This window comes from Globicephala melas, chromosome 16 (genome assembly GCF_963455315.2).
Source record: "Globicephala melas chromosome 16, mGloMel1.2, whole genome shotgun sequence".
NCBI classification, from domain to species: domain Eukaryota; kingdom Metazoa; phylum Chordata; class Mammalia; order Artiodactyla; family Delphinidae; genus Globicephala; species Globicephala melas.
In genome coordinates this window covers 27,514,504-27,531,554 of record NC_083329.1, presented here as the reverse complement: position 1 = coordinate 27,531,554, position 17,051 = coordinate 27,514,504, and the positions used below count along the sequence as shown (strand labels likewise).

At 48.4% G+C, this 17,051-nt stretch overlaps 1 protein-coding gene across 4 annotated transcripts in view; it reads left to right on the top strand.

Moving 5' to 3' along the window:
* Positions 1 to 17,051, top strand: part of HIF1AN (hypoxia inducible factor 1 subunit alpha inhibitor) — a 108,799-nt gene that overhangs the window by 7,554 nt on the left and 84,194 nt on the right. For 2 of the 4 annotated variants that reach the window (XR_011376811.1, XR_011376810.1), the window contains exons 7-8: positions 67 to 177; positions 1,030 to 1,209. Coding sequence is in view for 2 of the 4 variants with exons in the window: in XM_060286769.2 (XP_060142752.1) it covers positions 67 to 177; positions 1,030 to 1,074 (156 nt within the window). In the remaining 2 variants the exon portion in view is untranslated. Of the gene's footprint in view, positions 1 to 66; positions 178 to 1,029; positions 6,656 to 17,051 lie in introns of those variants that run through there. The other 2 variants (XM_060286769.2, XM_030865352.3) reach the window with 2 other exon arrangements.

Sequence of the window (17,051 nt, the reverse complement as noted above, 5' to 3'; positions counted from 1 at the left end):
GCGAAGAACAGTGGGTGACACTGAAGCCTGCTAAAGACATTTCCTGAGCTGCTGCTTCCTTTGCAGGGGGCCCCCACCCCTAAGAGAATTGAATATCCTCTCAAAGCCCATCAGAAAGTGGCCATAATGAGAAACATTGAGAAGATGCTTGGAGAGGCCTTGGGGAACCCACAAGAGGTATGTGGCTGCCCCAAGGTGGCACTCCTGTGACTCAGTGGGCAGAGTGACCAGGGAAAGTCAGGATTGGTGTCACAGTCTCTGTAGCTCTTCTGTTTCAGTATCTGTTGTCCGGTTTCTTCATAGAGGTTATGGGTATGTTCAGAAAATCTTTGTTTTCTGATGAGAGCTGGGCTTGACTGGCGGATCAATTATAATCTGTTCCATGCTAGTAGTAATGTTCCGCATGGGGCTTGTGTGCCAGCTGGGGACCCCCGAGGGGATTCTTTTGGAATGGGAAGCGAGCGGTAAAGCATCTACTCACACGCTCCCAGCCGTGCCAAGACTGCTCTAGGTAATGTTGAGACCTGCTTCCCATGCAGGTGTGCCAGTGGCCCGTTGGGTAAATGGGGGAGGTTTGTATTTGCAATGTTCTTACCTCTGTCCTGTGGATAGCCTCAGCATTCAGAGCACCTGTGGGCTTGGGAGATCACACCAGCCCCAATTACAAATGATCTTTTCAGGATATAGAATCACTTAAGATTCTTAAGTCACATTTACAAAACATGCACGTAAACACTCGGGGTGTCTGGGATTATTAGCTCCTCTGACCTTCTGTCTGTCAGTTTGGTTCTGCTTACAAATGTAGGGTATTGTGAGAGGGAAGGTAATACAAGATGGACCCAGAGGAGAGGGCCATGCTCCAGGATACTGGGTTGACCGCTAGGAAGAGAGTTGATTAGAGGGTTTACAAGATTGAATGGAAGCCTTGTCCTTGCCCTTGGCTGGACATCGATGTCTCCAGACACACCTCATCTGGCTCCGGGGCTAGGGGACAGGCAGTTCTGACTGGCTCCTCATGTCTTTTCACAGGTGGGGCCCTTGTTGAACACAATGATCAAGGGCCGATACAACTAGCCTGCCAGGAGTCGAGGCCTCCTGCCAGGTGACTGCTAGCCCGTCCACACCGCTTCATTGATGAGGACAGGAGACTCCAAACGCTAGTATTGCACGCTGCACTTAATGGACTGGACTCTTGCCATGGCCCTGGAGGCAGGTGTTTGGGGCAAGGCAGGGTGGTTGGCGCTCCACTCCCATTCGGAGGGACTTCTTACCCTTGCCTCTGTGCCCCAGCACCTTCCCTCTCTGCCCCCTAAAGTCCTGCATTCAGTGTGTGGAGTCCCCAGCTTCTGGTTGTCATCATGTCGTGTGTTAGTCTGTCAACCTTGGGATGTGTGTGCGTGTGTATGCCTGCACACGCGTGTATGTACTTGTTCCTTGCTCCCTCCTTCTGGGTCAGGATGCCACCTCTGGCTCTCCGCTCTGTCTCCTGCAATCTCAGTGCCTCAGCCTGAGAGAGAGGAGATGTTCTTGGACGCCCATTGCATCTGGGCAACAGGGCCACAGCTATCCTAACTGTGAGGTCAGTCTGCCCCCTCCCAGTTTTCACAGAGAGGCTCTAGGCTGTTGGGAATGGCTACTGAGACTCTAATGGGGAGAGGGAGAGTGGGGAGGGTTGCCTTTGAGAGCCTAAATAGCTTCCTAGGAGAGTAAATTAGACAGGGTTCCAACTTGAACCTTCAAGCTCAAGCCATACACAGAAAAGAGCCTTGGGACACAGGAACCAAGGATTGTGCATAACTTACAAATTACAGACACATACAGCTTCTTTCTTTCAGCACCAGCTCTTGTTCTCTGTCCTGGGTGCCAGAGGAGTCATCCTAGCAATGGCTTCTCTAGGTTCTAGGGATGCAAGCCTCTGTATGGATGTGTGTGTGGATGTTTGTGCCTGTGTGCGTGCATGTGTGTCCACACTGGCCTGCCTCTCTGCTTACCAAGTTTCTACCGCTTAACCTTGTCCAGTGGGACATACAGCGGGAGCCCCAAGGCAGTGCTGCCTGACCTGGTCTAAAGCTTTTAAACTCATTTTTAGCCATTGGATGTTGGTCAGGCCTCGCTGCAACCTGCCTGAGGCCGACTGGCTAGAGCCTCCAGGTCCTATGACCGACCCTCCCTGCCCAGGCCCCGTCCTCTGTGTCTGCAGAGCTTCTTGGCTCAGGAGACAAAATGGGGTCAAGCCTAGGCAGCTAACTCACCACATGCCATCCACCTCATGGCAAGGGCAAAAACGTAGCCTTGCCTCTTAAAGCCAGCGCCTCTGCCAGACCCCCACTGTAATGTTCCACAAACACCCTCAGAAGTCAGGGCAACTGGTGGAGCATGGAGAGGAATTTCCTTTTCTGTTCATAGCTTTTCATGGGAACCCCTCTCAGGGCTGCAGCTTACAGCTGGGCAGCTGTGCACTGCACAACTCGAAGGGCCATCATTCACACCTGTATAATGGAAGTGGGGCCCCTGGGATTGGGCAGTGTGATGGCCCTGCGTCTGCTCACCTCCACTCCCATCTCCACGCCCCTTCTCTCTGGAAGGAAAAAGGAGTTGGAAGTCTCTGGGTTCATTTTTTCCTTTTTTTTTTTTTTTTTTTTTGCCAAAGGTTTACTTCCAGTGTCCGAGCTATGGCTCTCACCCCCAGAGCTCAGTTTACAGTTACAGTGCACTGATGGACTGAGAGGATGCATATGTGTGTGTGTGCACTTGTGTGTATTTTGGGGAGGGGTGTTTATTTTTAGTACCCCATTCTGGGGTTCTCTGATGCAGTGTGGGTGTTCAAACATGGTACCTTCTCAAGTGTAGTTCTTTCAAATATAGCCAGTGCTGGAAAATGTGATTGCAGTGATCTCCATCCCTCCATCTCTTTTGGGAAAGAGGAACGCAGCAAAGAAAACAAGGCAGACAGAAGATAAATTGACCACAAAGACACTTTGAAATATAGCACATTATTTTCCTTCTCAGCAGCTCTGCTGCATCCCTGGCTCATTCCTTAAAGGTGTGGGTGATGTGCAGCAGGGAGGCGTGGTCTCTCAGCTGCTCCTCTCTGGGTGCTGTGCCGACCCAGGTCTGCACGAGGGGGAGGGACCTTCACAGGTTGGGTCCTGATCCTTGGGTAGTGTCTCTGGGTTCATGTCCAATAGTGATCCCTGATTATTAGACACCTAATGTGTGCCTGGTGCTTTTAGTGCAAGGTAGGTATTCTCATTTTACAGTTCAAGAATAAGCAGTTAGTGGCAATCAGGATTCAAACCTAGTACTGTTTGGCTGCAAACCCCCTGCTGTTCTTTTCCACCAAACTACATTGATTCTCCTACTGTACCTCCTTTGGACTACAGGCAGCAGGCAGTGTCTGGTACAGACAGGCTTAGCCCAAAAGGATACGGAAGATACAGCTCAGGGTGAAAGCTCTTCTGGGCTCCAGCTAAAGACTTCTTGGGAAAACTGCCAGGAAGCCATATTATGAGTTAAGAGTTCTGGAAGAAGTTACAGGGAAACTGAGTTCTAGATCCCCTTGGTTACTTGTGTGTCCTTGAATAGGTCCCATAACTTTTCCCAGCATGCTTCTGCATCTGTAGAATTGAAGATCTAGATATTCACTAAGAACTTTGATTCATGTTCTGCTGCCTCCGTTTGCCCCAGTGAAGAGATTGAGGCTCTTCCCTTCACATACCTAGGTTAGGGCTGTTCAGGCTCAAATTCTACTCGTAGCAGAGTAGAACGTTTCTGCTCTGTTGCTTACTCCTATCCTGGCTGGCAGTGTGAAGGCAGATACATGAGGGGAAGATGGGGGTTTGGGCCTGTATGAGGGTCAGCCATGTTGCAAGATCCTATTTTTACATCAGCAGGTACAGAGGAAACTACTCTTTTGTAAAGTCAAATATTTGTTGGGGGGTTGAAGTTTGGGGGGTGGAGGAGGGGCTGTTCTGGGCATCAGTTGAGCAGATGCCCAGGATGCCTGGGGGAGACCAGCTTCCCCTACAAATCAGAGCTCTAAATTACAAGGTTTTTACCAATGCGAACAGTTGGGGGAAGTCGTCTGCTCTCATTTGCGTAATGGTTTCTGTCACTGGTGATTAGACACAGGATGAAGGAAAAGAAATTTGACAGTTAGGAATGAGCGATCATTAATCTGAATCTGTTAGGAGACGGGAAGGATCCTTAGTGGGCCAACCCAAAATGAGGAGACCCTCCCTCTGCCCCCCCAGAGACTCTTGGGCCACATACCCTTTCATTGTTCCCACCATAAGCTGAGCTGTTATTTTCTTAGCAAAGTCTAGGTGGGCCCAGTCCCCAGGCTGAGGTGGATACAGGAACAGACATCTAGAGGCATGAGCCAACAAAGGGTGTCAAATGCAAGTGATAGGGCAAAGAATAGCAAATAGAATGGTTTTGACATGTGTATGCTGTTTGTGGAAAATGTTTTTGTAATCGACACTCTAGATACCCCACCTGTGACATGCATTTGTTACATTACGGCACTGCAGGGTGTGGAGAAAACCTGCTCTTTTATCCTCCAGGAGCCTCTGCTTAGTTGGAGAGGAAACTGCATGAAACACCCAGAGGTTATGAAGCCATGTGTGGTACACCCTGTGAGGACAAGGTTAGAGACTGTTGAGAGAGGAGGAAGATCAGTAGAGAGCAAACCTCAACCTCCAGGCTCCTCCCAGCCCCTGGGCTCCCCAGGGAGGACTCTTCATCCTAGGCTCCCAGCAAGGTTGATTCTGTCCCTCCCCCCTCGCACGTCATTGCAGCTGTAGTTATGTGGAAGGCACTGAGATCCCTGCCCAGATGTGTGAGCAGGTGATGAGATGAACTAACAGGCTGAGTGTTAAGGTGTGGAGAGTCCCAACTTGGATCTTCTCAGGTCTCTGTGTCACCTCATCTCTCTCTTGTCTCTTTAAACACCACGGACAGGATTTGCACCAGTTATTTGTTTCTCAGTTTTGTGGCTTATGTGTTGGTGGGTTCCTTAGATCAGTGGCTTCATCAAGGATTGGAGGCAGGGGTGATGGTGGTGGTTGGTTGTCTTGTCAGAATGTGAACTTCCCATGGGTAGGGCTGTGTCTCTCTCCTTGGTAACTTTCCTACCTCTGGTTTGTCTACCCTTCAAACTCCAATGCAGGGTTTAGTAGGGCTGCAGAGAGTGGCCCTCAGGGACCAGTTTTACCCAAACAGGGTGGATACTGGGATGCTCCTAAGAACTCATGGGCTTCCAGAGGCCCTGGCCTTTCTGCCCATGTCATCTTCCCTTTTTCCGGAACCTCCAGTTCTTGCCCCCCCCAGTCCCTGCCTACTTCTCTGGTATCCTCTCAAATTGCCTGCTCTAAAGAGCTGTTCCAGCTTCCTTTTCCATTGTCCCCCCAGTTTCTCCTACTTATACTCTCCCTGCCTAGGCTCTTCAGCAGCCCCTCACCAAGGTCCTTTTTCCTAAACAGTTGCTTTCTCAGAAGCTCCCTGGCTGCAGGTGTTTGGATTGACTTTCTCTAGGATCTTCCATTTCTGATCTGCAATAATTCTGTTCACACACGGTTAGTCCATTTGTTCTGTGTCTGCTCTGTTCTCTTGCCATTCCTTTGTCACTTATGTACGTCCTGGTTTAGCTTTTCTCACTCTGGGAGCCCTTTCTGCTAGTCTTCAGCCAGTTCTGTTTAATCTTCATAGAACTTAGAATCTTCAGCGGAGCCCTGCTGAGCACTTTTGGTGCATTTCTAGGGGACAAAGCCTCGGACACTGGCAACCTTTAGGACCAGGGGTCTGTGGTTAGTGAGGCCTCCGGAGATGGGTGAGAGGAGGGAACCTAGAGAATCATGGACAGTGGAGAACCAGTGAGGGGAGATTGAGCAGGAGACTCCCCAGGAGTGGAGCTGGGCCTGGCAAGCCTGGAGGGAAGAACTGAAGTTTGTGTTTCCACATACATGCATCTCTGTGCCTTAGGGTCCAGCAGTTCAGGGATAGTGGGTGTTTTGGGAATGTCTGCTAATTTCTCTCAGGTGTCTTTGGTGATGCTCTTAGTCACCAAATTTGGCTGACTTCTTAGTTTCAGTGTTTGCTGGAAGGGGAACAGCATATTGAGTAGTCACGTGTCAGGAGTGGAGGTCTTCGATGAGAAACGCCCTGGAAGCTGGGGTAGCAGGAGACGGGGACCCAGTGGTCAGCTTATATACCCAGACTGTCACTTCACTTCTCCAGGTGTTTAGTACAATAGCTGATTAAAGAAGTTTAAAAACAACTGGGCCTTGCCTTCTTCCCCACCTGAAATCTAGTCTTTAGGTGATATTTTGGGAAGGAGCATGTGTCCTTTAACTTCCAATGAGAAACAACCTAACAATCTAGTATAGTGTATAAAAACATGGGTTTGGGAGTTAGATGTATTTTGTTCAGATTTCTAGTTTTGCTACTTAAATCAGCTGGGCTTGACCTTGTTGATTGACTTGACCTCTCTGAGCCTCAAGTTTCCTCAACTATAATGGTATGTGTGTAGGGGAAGGTGGGTGTTGAAAATATCTACCTCAGGGCTGATGGACTGATCGAAACAATGTTTGTAAAGCTTTACCACAGTGCCTGGCAAGCACTTAATAAATGGCTGTGGTAGTGGTTGTTACATTTATTTTGTGACTTATTCAGAAACTTGATTTCAGTGATTCCTTCCCTCTCAAGAAGAGCATAAGGAAGAATAAGGAAATTATGCTGGAGAAACTCATATTGAGATGGGGACAGACAGAAGAGCCTTGGTATCTAAATCCACCCTAGAGGGAGCGAAACAGGGAAGAGCCTGATGCCTTCTACTTGGTCAGCCAGACTTTACCGCTCTCATCGGCCCAGGGCCGGCATGAGAAGCTGTCAGGTGTGCGGTCTCCTTACGCTGTGTGAGGGGTGAGGGCAGCTGGGTGAGTTCCCATTACACCTGGAGAAGCTGTTGCCAACCTCATACCATGAAACACCACAGCAGTCAGATCAGGCCCGCTTGTTTTAATTTTATTGCATGCTCTTCCATGTATTTAAGTTACATATGTGTTAAGGTTATTTTAGCACAGAGGGGCATTCCGAAGAGAATTCAGAAAAATATAAGACTGGAGTCTTAATAGCTACCATCTGTGGAGCCCCTGGAGCATTTGTTTCAGGCCCAGTTCTAGTCTCTACCCATGTGCTCTCAGTTCATCGGGGGGCGTCAAGCAGGCAGTTACAGGTCTGCAGAGGAGAAGCACCTGACGAGCTCCTTTGTTCACAGTAGGCTTCTTGCAAGAAGTCACATAGTCTAAGGTGATACCTGGAAGATAACCAGGGATTGGGGAGGAGTAAAAGGCATGTTTCTTCTCTGGCTTCTCCCAGTCCCAAAGCAAACACTCTGTTCCTCCATGTTTAAGGGTTTTAAGAATCACTTGTAGGAATGAGCCAGACAGTGGACCCCCAAAAGAAGAAAACCCTTTGGTTAGCTACAGAAACATTTGAAAATCATTTTGATTGTCAGCCCAGGTTTGTCCTGGAGTGCAGATGGATTGGACTTGCTCAGTTGTAACCCTTTCCCTGACTGCTTTGCAAAAGACTTCATTCTGGCCTCTGGAGTTTCACCCTGCCGCCCTACTTGGAAGCGACGCTGGATCCAGTTACTTAGACATCAGCCCAAGATGTACTCTGGCTGCCTGGAATTCTCAGCCTCTTCCACACTGATATCCGGCTGATCTCTTAGATTCTTCCCCCACTCTCAGCCACTCCCCTCCTCCCCACTATGAGCCACGCCTCTCTGCAGTGCCCCTCTAGCCACTCATACCCTCTTGGGTCTGACCCTGGTCTCCAGCCCCATGGATGTAGAAGATCTCTAGCTGGTGCCAAGCCGTCTCTGGGCTTCAGGCCATTCTGTAGTCACTTTACAGTCACCTCTCCACTTCTAGGTTTCTTTTGCTCTGGGCCTTGGAAGCCTTCCCTCTGGCCCCAGAAAATGTTGCTGTGTTTTATTCAGTTTGCTTAAGACTTACTTGGTCATTGAGGTCAATCCTGCCCTTCAGGGAAGCTCTGCTGCTTATCTCCATATCCAAGCTCTTGAATGTATAGTGTATGGTGCAATATAGGGTAGTGGTTGAAAATGAGGACTTTGCATATTTGGCTTTGAATCCTAGATCTGTCATCCTGTGTGACCTTGGGCAAATGACAAACTACCTGAAATTCAACTTCATATGTATGAGGATAACATTATCTACCTTGTCAGGGTTATGTGGAATAAGGTATGTAAAGAAAGGCACAGCAGGGTGACTGTTCCATAGCAGAAGCTTGATTGTCATTGGCTTCTAATGGCCCCAGCCTTGTCTCTTTTAAAGCCTTTACTTCTCGTCCATGTAGCTTTCTGACAAAGGTCCTGTGTCTGCTCCCAGAGCAAGTCTAGTTGTCAGGTCATGAGCAGAGATACGAGCATAAATTTCTTGCTCATGTTACCATTCCCTACCCCTACCCCTTCTCGGTGACCTCCAGCTCACAAGGACTCTAATCTACTATGCTGCCATCGCTGAGGAATGATCTAAAATTTCTTTTTTATAATATTAAAAATACCTGAAACACTGTTAGTGAAAATAGAAGACATCAGACCTGCTGTCGCCACAGGAATAAGAAGCACTGGAAGTGTATGTGAGCTGGTGGCACAACAGGTGTGAAGGAGGCACAGCAGGCAGGGACACAGGAGACAAGGAGATGGGCACAGAGGCCACACAATAGTCTAGAGGCAGCAGGGCCCCAGGCTTGTGAAGTTTCCCTCCAAGTTTTTGAATAGTGAGCTTTTGACTGTGAACAAAGCCCCACCCATTTTACAGTCAGTATAGTCATTGTTCTTACAAGCGTTTATGTGATGTTTTGACAAGAATGGAGACATCGGATGTGACTCCTGGGTTTGAATCCCTGTTGGCCACTTCCTAACTATAACCTCTTAAGCTAAGTCTGTGCCTCCGCCACTTCAGCTGTGAGGGGTGGAAAATAGCGCATGGCTTGCAATATTGTTATGAGCGTTTGTGATGATGTTTTAAAAACACTCAATTCAGTATGGGCACTCAGGAAATGGTTTATTATGAAGACCCAGGGTCTAGTTAGTGCTTGAAGAGCTGGGCTTTTTTGATCCTACTCTGACTCAAGATAATGACACTTGAAGTGGAATCACAGAAGAGATGACTGGGGGTGGGGAAGCAAAATGGAAGAGATCACCAGGTTGTGGAAGAGACTGAAAGTCTGTGAAAGGCAGATATGGGGACAAAGGTGGTCTTGCTAGGATGGTGTCTTAAGGAGCAGAAGCAGAGACATAGGCTCTGGTTTACCATCAGATCCCCAGAATGAAGGAAATAGGGCAGGAGGGTGTCTGGGGGGGACATGGTGTGTCTAAGTGGAAAGGACACAAGGTTCAGGGGCCATGAACCCCTATGTGAATCTTAGATGTCCTTTTTTCAGGCTGGGTGACTTTGGGCACATTTGTCTCCATGCTTCAGTCCCCTCATCTTTAAAAGTGGTCAGTACTATCACCACCTCCCTTACAGGGCTGAAGGGACAACATACGTGAAAATGCTGTCTAAATTGAGTGCTATATAATACTTGTTGGGTGGTGGTTTAGGAGAGCTTTCCTGGAGTGGGTGGGTCATAGAATTGCAGGAGTTCACAGATAAGAGCCTCCCACATTCCCAGCAGGAAACAGTAAAGCAGCATTTCTCACCAAACGCTGTCTTTCACTGTGCCAATATTTGGTCAGGTTTTTGTTTTGGTTTAAGAAGGAAAAGCAGTGTGCTGAGAAAGGGCATAAGTTTTGGAGTCCCATGGATTAGGTTTGAATCTTGTTTTCACCATTGCCAACGTTGAGATGGTCAGATTACTTATCGTCTCTGAACTTTGCTTTCTTAACAGGCCCCTTCGAGTGGCTATTGGGAATGAATGAGACAGCTCAAGTGAAACATCTCAGTGCCTAGTGCCTCCCTAGTAAGTGCCCAATAAATATTAGTCCCCTTTCTTTCATTTCTTTTCCCTTTAGGAAGCAGCTAGTTTACTCAGTTTAAAAGGGACTCAGTTGTCCACGCCTTAGTGTGAACAAGTAATATCAGAATTCCCTTCTTGTCTAGGGTGAGATTGGTTGTCCTAAGGAGTGTGAATGTGAGTGAGGAAGAATCATGGGAGAAGGCGGCAGGACTCTACTATGTTGGAGCTGGAGTAGGGGTCCTTTGGTCATCTAGTTGGTGTGGGGGTGAGTGAAGAACACGTGATGTTGAGAGGTGAGTTTGAAGAAAGAAGGTGGGTGCCGAGTGCTAGAGGGAAAAGCCAGTCTAGGGGTTGTGCGGAGTGGAGGACAGGACAATGAGCTATGGATGAGATCAGAGTCCCGCCAGGGGAACCTTAGGAATTGTGACTACAAATCAAAGTTGTGAGAGAAGTCCTGCATTCAGCCAGCTGTCATCTTAACACCTCTGAGAGTTGTGGTCCTCCCAGAAAGGAAGAATATAAAAAGAAAGCAGAAATCTTCAAGATGGAAAGACTTTTTAAGTGTTTTCAGAGCCAAGGAAATGCACAACCTAACCAAGGTATCTGACAGCCTAGGTGGGATTCAAGGTGTCTGAGAAAATGCAGTTGGGTATTGAAGCGCATCAAACTCAGGGATATGAGCTGGTGACCACCTTCTTAGGTCTTAGGTAATGGAGGCCCCATGATAGGGCTTTCAGAGACAACAAATAGGAATTTATGGGTCCCTTATAGAATCCAGTCAGTAGCCCAATCAATGTTTCTGGTTGTTTTACCATCTCAACCATCTGAGAAGGCAACCTCCAAAATATATGTGCAGCATCAATTGTTTCCTTGATAGGTAAGCATCTTTTAACTCTGGAGAACTTAGAATGAAGGATAGGCATGTTTAAGAACATGGAACCTGCAGCACTACTATATTTGCTATAAGGAATCTATGCAGTTTGTTTTTAAATCCTTAACATACGGAGGAGAATTTGCCTTTTAGTTTGATAGGTTTACCTTGTAATACCAAGTAAAGAGTGTTGAATAATTTATTTAGACTTGAATTTTAAGTCAAAATCTCGCCAAGTCTCTGTATTGTTTTGGAACATTTAAAATGATTTGAGATTTGCTGTATTTATGAACATAATCTATTGGCGACATGATAACTAAGTACTTGGGAAAGTTTGTTTTAGTCAGGTAAATGAAGTACTTAAGAAATAAAATATATTAATCTCACATTACTCCTTTGTTTTATAAACAAAATAATAAGGTTTGTAAGCTGAACTTAACAGCTTAGACAAGAACTAGGATTTTGAATATGTAACTTCGAAAACTGAATATAATTCTTAAAGCCAAAGTAATTTCTGGATAGTTATTTCTACACACAAAAGTATCCCTCATGGATATCAAACACCTCCCGGGGAAACTCTGCATATAGTATTACCACAGACCCAGTCACTCATCCTCTCTAGGTAGCAGTCGCTCTCCAGGCACTGGCAGCAGTTAAGATGGCCACCATGGGGCTTCCCTGGTGGCACAGTGGTTGAGAGTCCGCCTGCCGATGCAGGGGACACGGGTTCGTGCCCCAGTCCGGGATGATCCCACATGCTGCGGAGCGGCTGGGCCCGTGAGCCATGGCCGCTGAGCCTGCGCGTCCAGAGCCTGTGCTCCGCAACGGGAGAGGCCACAACAGTGAGAGGCCCGCGTACCACAAAAAAAAAAAAAAAAAAAAAAGATGGCCACCATGGGTCAAATCATAGGTGCAGGCGTGGATTTTGAAACTTTTTAAAATTGGTTGGCAACATGTATGATAAACTTTAAAAACAAAAGCTTGGGGCTTCCCTGGCGGTGCAGTGGTTAAGAATCGGCCTGCCAGTGCAGGGGACACAGGTTCAAGCCCTGGCCTGGGAAGATCCCACATGTTGCAGAGCAACTAAGCCCATGCGCCACAACTACTGAGCCTGTGCTCTAGAGCCCGTGAGCCACAACTCCTGAGCCCGCGTGCCTAGAGCCCGTGCTCCGTAACGAGAAGTCACCGCAATGAGAAGCCCGCGCACTGAAACGAAGAGTAGCCCCTGCTCGCCGCAACTAGAGAAAGCCTGCATGCAGCAACGAAGACCCAACGCAGCCAAAAAAATAAAAACTAAATAAAAACAAAAGCTTTTGGCTTCTCTGGAAAATTAGAAGATCTGGTAACAGTAAGATCCCATTTCCCATAGGACAGCAGTTGGCCAGAGCTGAGTAGCTGCCACCCCTTTGGGCATGTCCTTCCCATTTGCCGCAGTCACCACTCTTCATTTTGGTACCTAATACCTGGTTTATCTCACCTCTGTGACCTGTCTGGCCCACATTTTTGCACGTGACCCCTGAACTGGAGGTTTTCTGAGGTTCCTAACAGCAGATTGATAGCTGGGGGAAGAGCTCAGGAAAAGTGCAGTCCCTGCCCTCCTCTCTATTCTCATCATCCCCTCTGTCCAGGCTGTCTTTTCCCAGCCACCTGGCCCCAGGGCTGGTTTCAGCCACTAGAGGAAATATGCGAGACATTCCCAGGCTCAGACTTCTGTGTTTGCTGCTCTCGTCTATAACCACACTGGTTCCAGAGATTCTCTTGCCCAGACAGTTTGCCTGGGCTCTGACCTCATGTCTCAGTTCCTGTGAACTTCCTGCTTCCCTTCGTAATTTGACCACAGCCTCACTCTGGTGTGTGAGGGCTCCCAGGCTCTGCTTTGTGAAGCTCCTGTACCTGATTATACCTGGTCTGTCAGGCTTGGTTTTGAATCTTCTGACTCAGACTCCCAAATCCCAACCCCATCTCCACCATCACTGCTCACTCTCTGGGCAGTGTGGTTACTCAGCTGAGGGATGGAAGATTGTTGAAGATTCAGGAGACATGGGAGGTGAGGTTGGAAGTGTTTGCATTTTCAAGAGAAGCATGGAGGCAGAAGCCAATCACAGTTTAAGGAGGCAACCAGTAGAAGGCTTTTTAGGTGAGGGAGGCAACTGAGCATAGTTGTAGGCAGAGGAGAAGGCAGCCGGAGAGAGAATTCAAGGGTGAGAATAAGGCCTCAGAGGAGGCATAGGGTGATAGGATAGGAAATAGCAATAGTTGGTGACTCCCAGGGAGATTCTGAAGCTCAGAAACATCTTAACACCTCAAGAGATGTAGGAGTGGGCACTGTTGGAAGTCTGTAATCCCCTAGAGTGAGGGTTAAGTAAATGATGCTGGAGGTTTGGAGAGTAGAAGGGTGCATGGCCATGGTGTTGGGGCCACAGCCTGGGGCAGGAGAAATTTCCAGCAGTGCAGCCAACAGCCTCTCACAGTATCTGTAGACACAGTAGAAACATCTGAACCAAATGGTCATGAAGCTTGGTGAAAACCAGACCCAGTGAGAGTTGATTAATGGATCCATGTCAGCCTGTACTAGAGGAAAGTCTCCAGTAGTATGTTTTAGGGCTCAGTCTGGGCCTGTGTCTTGTCTGACATTTTTATTGACAACTGACTGAGGCAGCAGGCTCATCAAGTTTGCAGGTGATCGAGGTGGGAGGGGAAGCTAATACTTTGCATTAAAGAGTCAGGATTCAGAACGATTTCAACAGGCTGGAACACTGGGCTGGAACCAACAAGATTAAATTTAACAGGGATAAATGTAGAGTCCTGCACTTAGGTTAAAACAAAATCAATGACATAAATACCCGGTGGCGGGGTGGGCCAAGCTTGACAGCGGTTCATGAAGAAAAGACCTGGGGGTTTAGTTGACTGCAAGCTCAATATGAGTCACCTGTGTGATGCGACTGCTAAAACCTCTAATACAATCACAAACTGCATTAACCGAAAAGGAGCAGCCAGATCAAGGGAGGTACTTACCCCACTGCTTTCTGAGATGGTCAGGCCACCTCTGGAATACTGGGTCCATTCTGAGGTCCGTTTTTTTTAAAGGAGGTCAGTGACAAATGAGAAAATATTTTGGACAAGCAGCCAGCATGGCATTAGGCTGGAATACTGCCAGAAACTTTCCAGAAATTCTATGGTGCTGAGGTTCTGGGATGAAGGGCAGGAGTGACCCCAGGCAAAGACAGTTGTATCTGGAGCACTCTTCTGGTACTTGGGAGAAAATAGGGGGACCTACTTCTCACTTCCTGTGGGTACCCAGAGGCATTGACCTGTGAATTTCATCCCAGGATTTCCTGAAGTCGGGCGATTAGGGGTTACCGAGAAGGGGTCTAGGATGGGGATCAGTGTGGGAGTGGGTAGAAAAATGGGGCAGTGTGGTAGGAAGGAATCTGCAAATTTGGACCTCAAGCACCACCTCCCCAGCGCCCTCCCCCAGGACACGTAGTCCCCACTTCGGTCAGAGCGTGGCGCCCTCACTCCATGTGGGGATCCTGAGTCAACAGCAGGAGCCCAGTGGCCGGCCAGGCTGCGGCTGCACTTCTCACACTCCCCACTGCAGGGAGCCCACGGGGCCACTCGGCTTAGGTGCGGCTGGCCTGGGACTCCTGGGTGGCAAGGAGACTCACAGCACAAACACACATGGAATTCAGGTGTGTCTCCTATTACAGCCAAGCATTCCTGCCTGAGCTACTGTGCACGTGGCCTCTTGTCTGCCCTGGCACGGAGCCCAGGGTGCAGAGGGCTGCTCCTATGGCAGGAGGGTTCCCTGGCACCGAGAGCTCCATTTCTGTGGGGTCATGGACCAACCCGAATCCCCTGCCCCTGGCTGGCTGAATGACTGTCACCAGTTTACCTAAACTAAGTTCTGTTTGTCTTGGGTTCCTTAACTGTTTGAAGTAGAATAACACTGCCAAGTTCATAGAGTTGTTAGGATTGAAAGAGTCATCTAGGGCAATGATTCTGAACTGATAACAGGAATCACCAGAGGAGCTTGTAGAAAGTGCAGATTTGTGGCTCCACCACCAGTCATTTAGTAGTTCTGGATGGAGCTCAGGAATCTTTTTTAACCAGCTCCCCAGGTGATTCTGATGTCCATGGCCCTCTGACCACATTTTGAGAAACTGACCTAGGACATACAAGACTACCTAGTATGCATCAGTTCTGTTTCTCAGAGCACACATGAAGAACAGTGTGGCGATCAAGAGTACACAGGCTTGTTCTTCAGATAACTGTAGCCAAGATGTTTGGAGGAGGACGATGGGTCTGGAGATGGGGACACAATATTTAAGCCCAAGATGGGTGTTTTGAGACTTGGGGAGGTTGAATGTACTGAGGGCCATAAAGGAATTGGGATGCTGGCACCAGGGATGGGGATACTGGTGGGGTGATGGGGGTATGTTGGTGCATTGGAGTGCTGAGTGTAATGTGTTGTTGAAGGAAATAGGGGCAGAGTGTACTGGGAGGGGAAGGAGCTGAGAGGATGGGTTGGAGTACACTGGCGTCTTCTTGAGGGCCTGGAGATGAAGGTTTGTTATATCATGATGGGGCCATGAAGATGAAGTGGTGGAGACTGCGATGCTCAGTGAAGCCCCACGGGGGCAGCCATGCTTTGTGTTTTGTGGTGAGACATTGAGCCCATGCTTCTGACTATTCTCTTTTTTGGTGTAAGGGGGGCGGGGATGCTCCTTAAGCTTCTGGGGGAACTTTCCTGGTCCCAGAGGGTATAGGTGAAGAGTGTGTGTGTGTGTGTGTGTGTGTGTGAGAGAGAGAGAGAGAGAGAGAGAGAGCGAGAGTGTGTGTGTGAATGGGGAGGGGAAGGCAAGCTTATGCACTGAGATTTTAAAAAGTCCTTTTCTGGATTTCCTCACTGACTTGAGGAGAGGGAGTCAGTTTCCAGGATTCCTCTCCCCTACCTTCACATACAAAATAACGTTTGACCTGCCTGGTTTCTCTTGGGGCTCAACTCTCCAAAAGCTGGCACTCTTGTCAGCTCATGAGCATGAGCATGTGGATGTCTGCTAACTGAAAACACCTTCCAGAAACTCTGAAGATCTTCCCGGAGGAACATTCTAGAAAGAATCCTCAAATTTCAAATCCTTGAAAACTGGAATTGGAAGAGAATTTAGGTGCCATCTGATGCAGTCTCCCTCAGTTTGGTTCTGGGGAGGACCTTGTGAGGACACCCTGCTTTCTAAGCCTTTGGGGATCCCAGAGCCTGGTGTGGATGACAAGACTCATACATTACCTAGGGAAAAGGGAGACTCAGTAGAGTCAGGTAGGGGTTTGTGGGTTCTGCCAGTAAACACCTAGGAGGTCAGAGCTAGGTGAGTACCTACGGAAGGCTCCCTAGAGCAGGGCAGCTGGAGCTGCACCTTAAAATGGGTAGAATTATTTTTAGTTAACTTTTGTTCTGACTATGATTTTATGAAAATGAAGGAAACAAAAACACTGGAATGAGAGGGTGAGGCGTCTTCATCTGTCTGCAGGGGAGCAAGGCTATAGAGGCCTGAATCCATCTGAGGTTTGGAGGACAGTAGAGAGACCAGCTTCGTTAGAGGGCTGGAACCACTGTCAGGGCAGAGTAAGTGAGGAGAGAGGGGTGTGGCTGTGGTGGGAGGGTTGAGGTGGAAGACAGAGGAAAGAAGCTCAGGGTTGGGCTCACAGTAGGGACGGTGAGGGTTGAGGCTTGAGCAAATGAGAGCACCCAGGAGACAGGAGAAAAGAGGGTTCCAGGGACAAGTGTGAACATACATCCAGAGAAGCACTTCCCAAGTAAGCAGGAGTGGAACCCAGAGAGTGGAGGTCATTGAAATGGAGAGAACACAGGAGGGGCAGTCACCAGCTCGAACTCTGAAGAGTTGTTTGGTATAGGAGGCGGGGGTGAGGACCCAGTGAAGGTCATTAGAGTTGGTGATTAAGAGGTCAGCAGAATAGTAGGGGTTAAAGAGTGAGTTGGTGGAGAAGAAATGAGGCAGCAAGTGTAGACCATTGTAGGTTATCCTTTGAGAAATACACAGAGGGCTGGAGATGGGTTATAGTTTGAAAAAGAAGCCACAGCAAAGCTTTGTTAGCCTGGAGGAAAGGAGCAAATCTGTGGACAGAGGACAGGGGAGAAGGAGCTGTTGGAGAGGAAGAGATTGAGCAGACACTG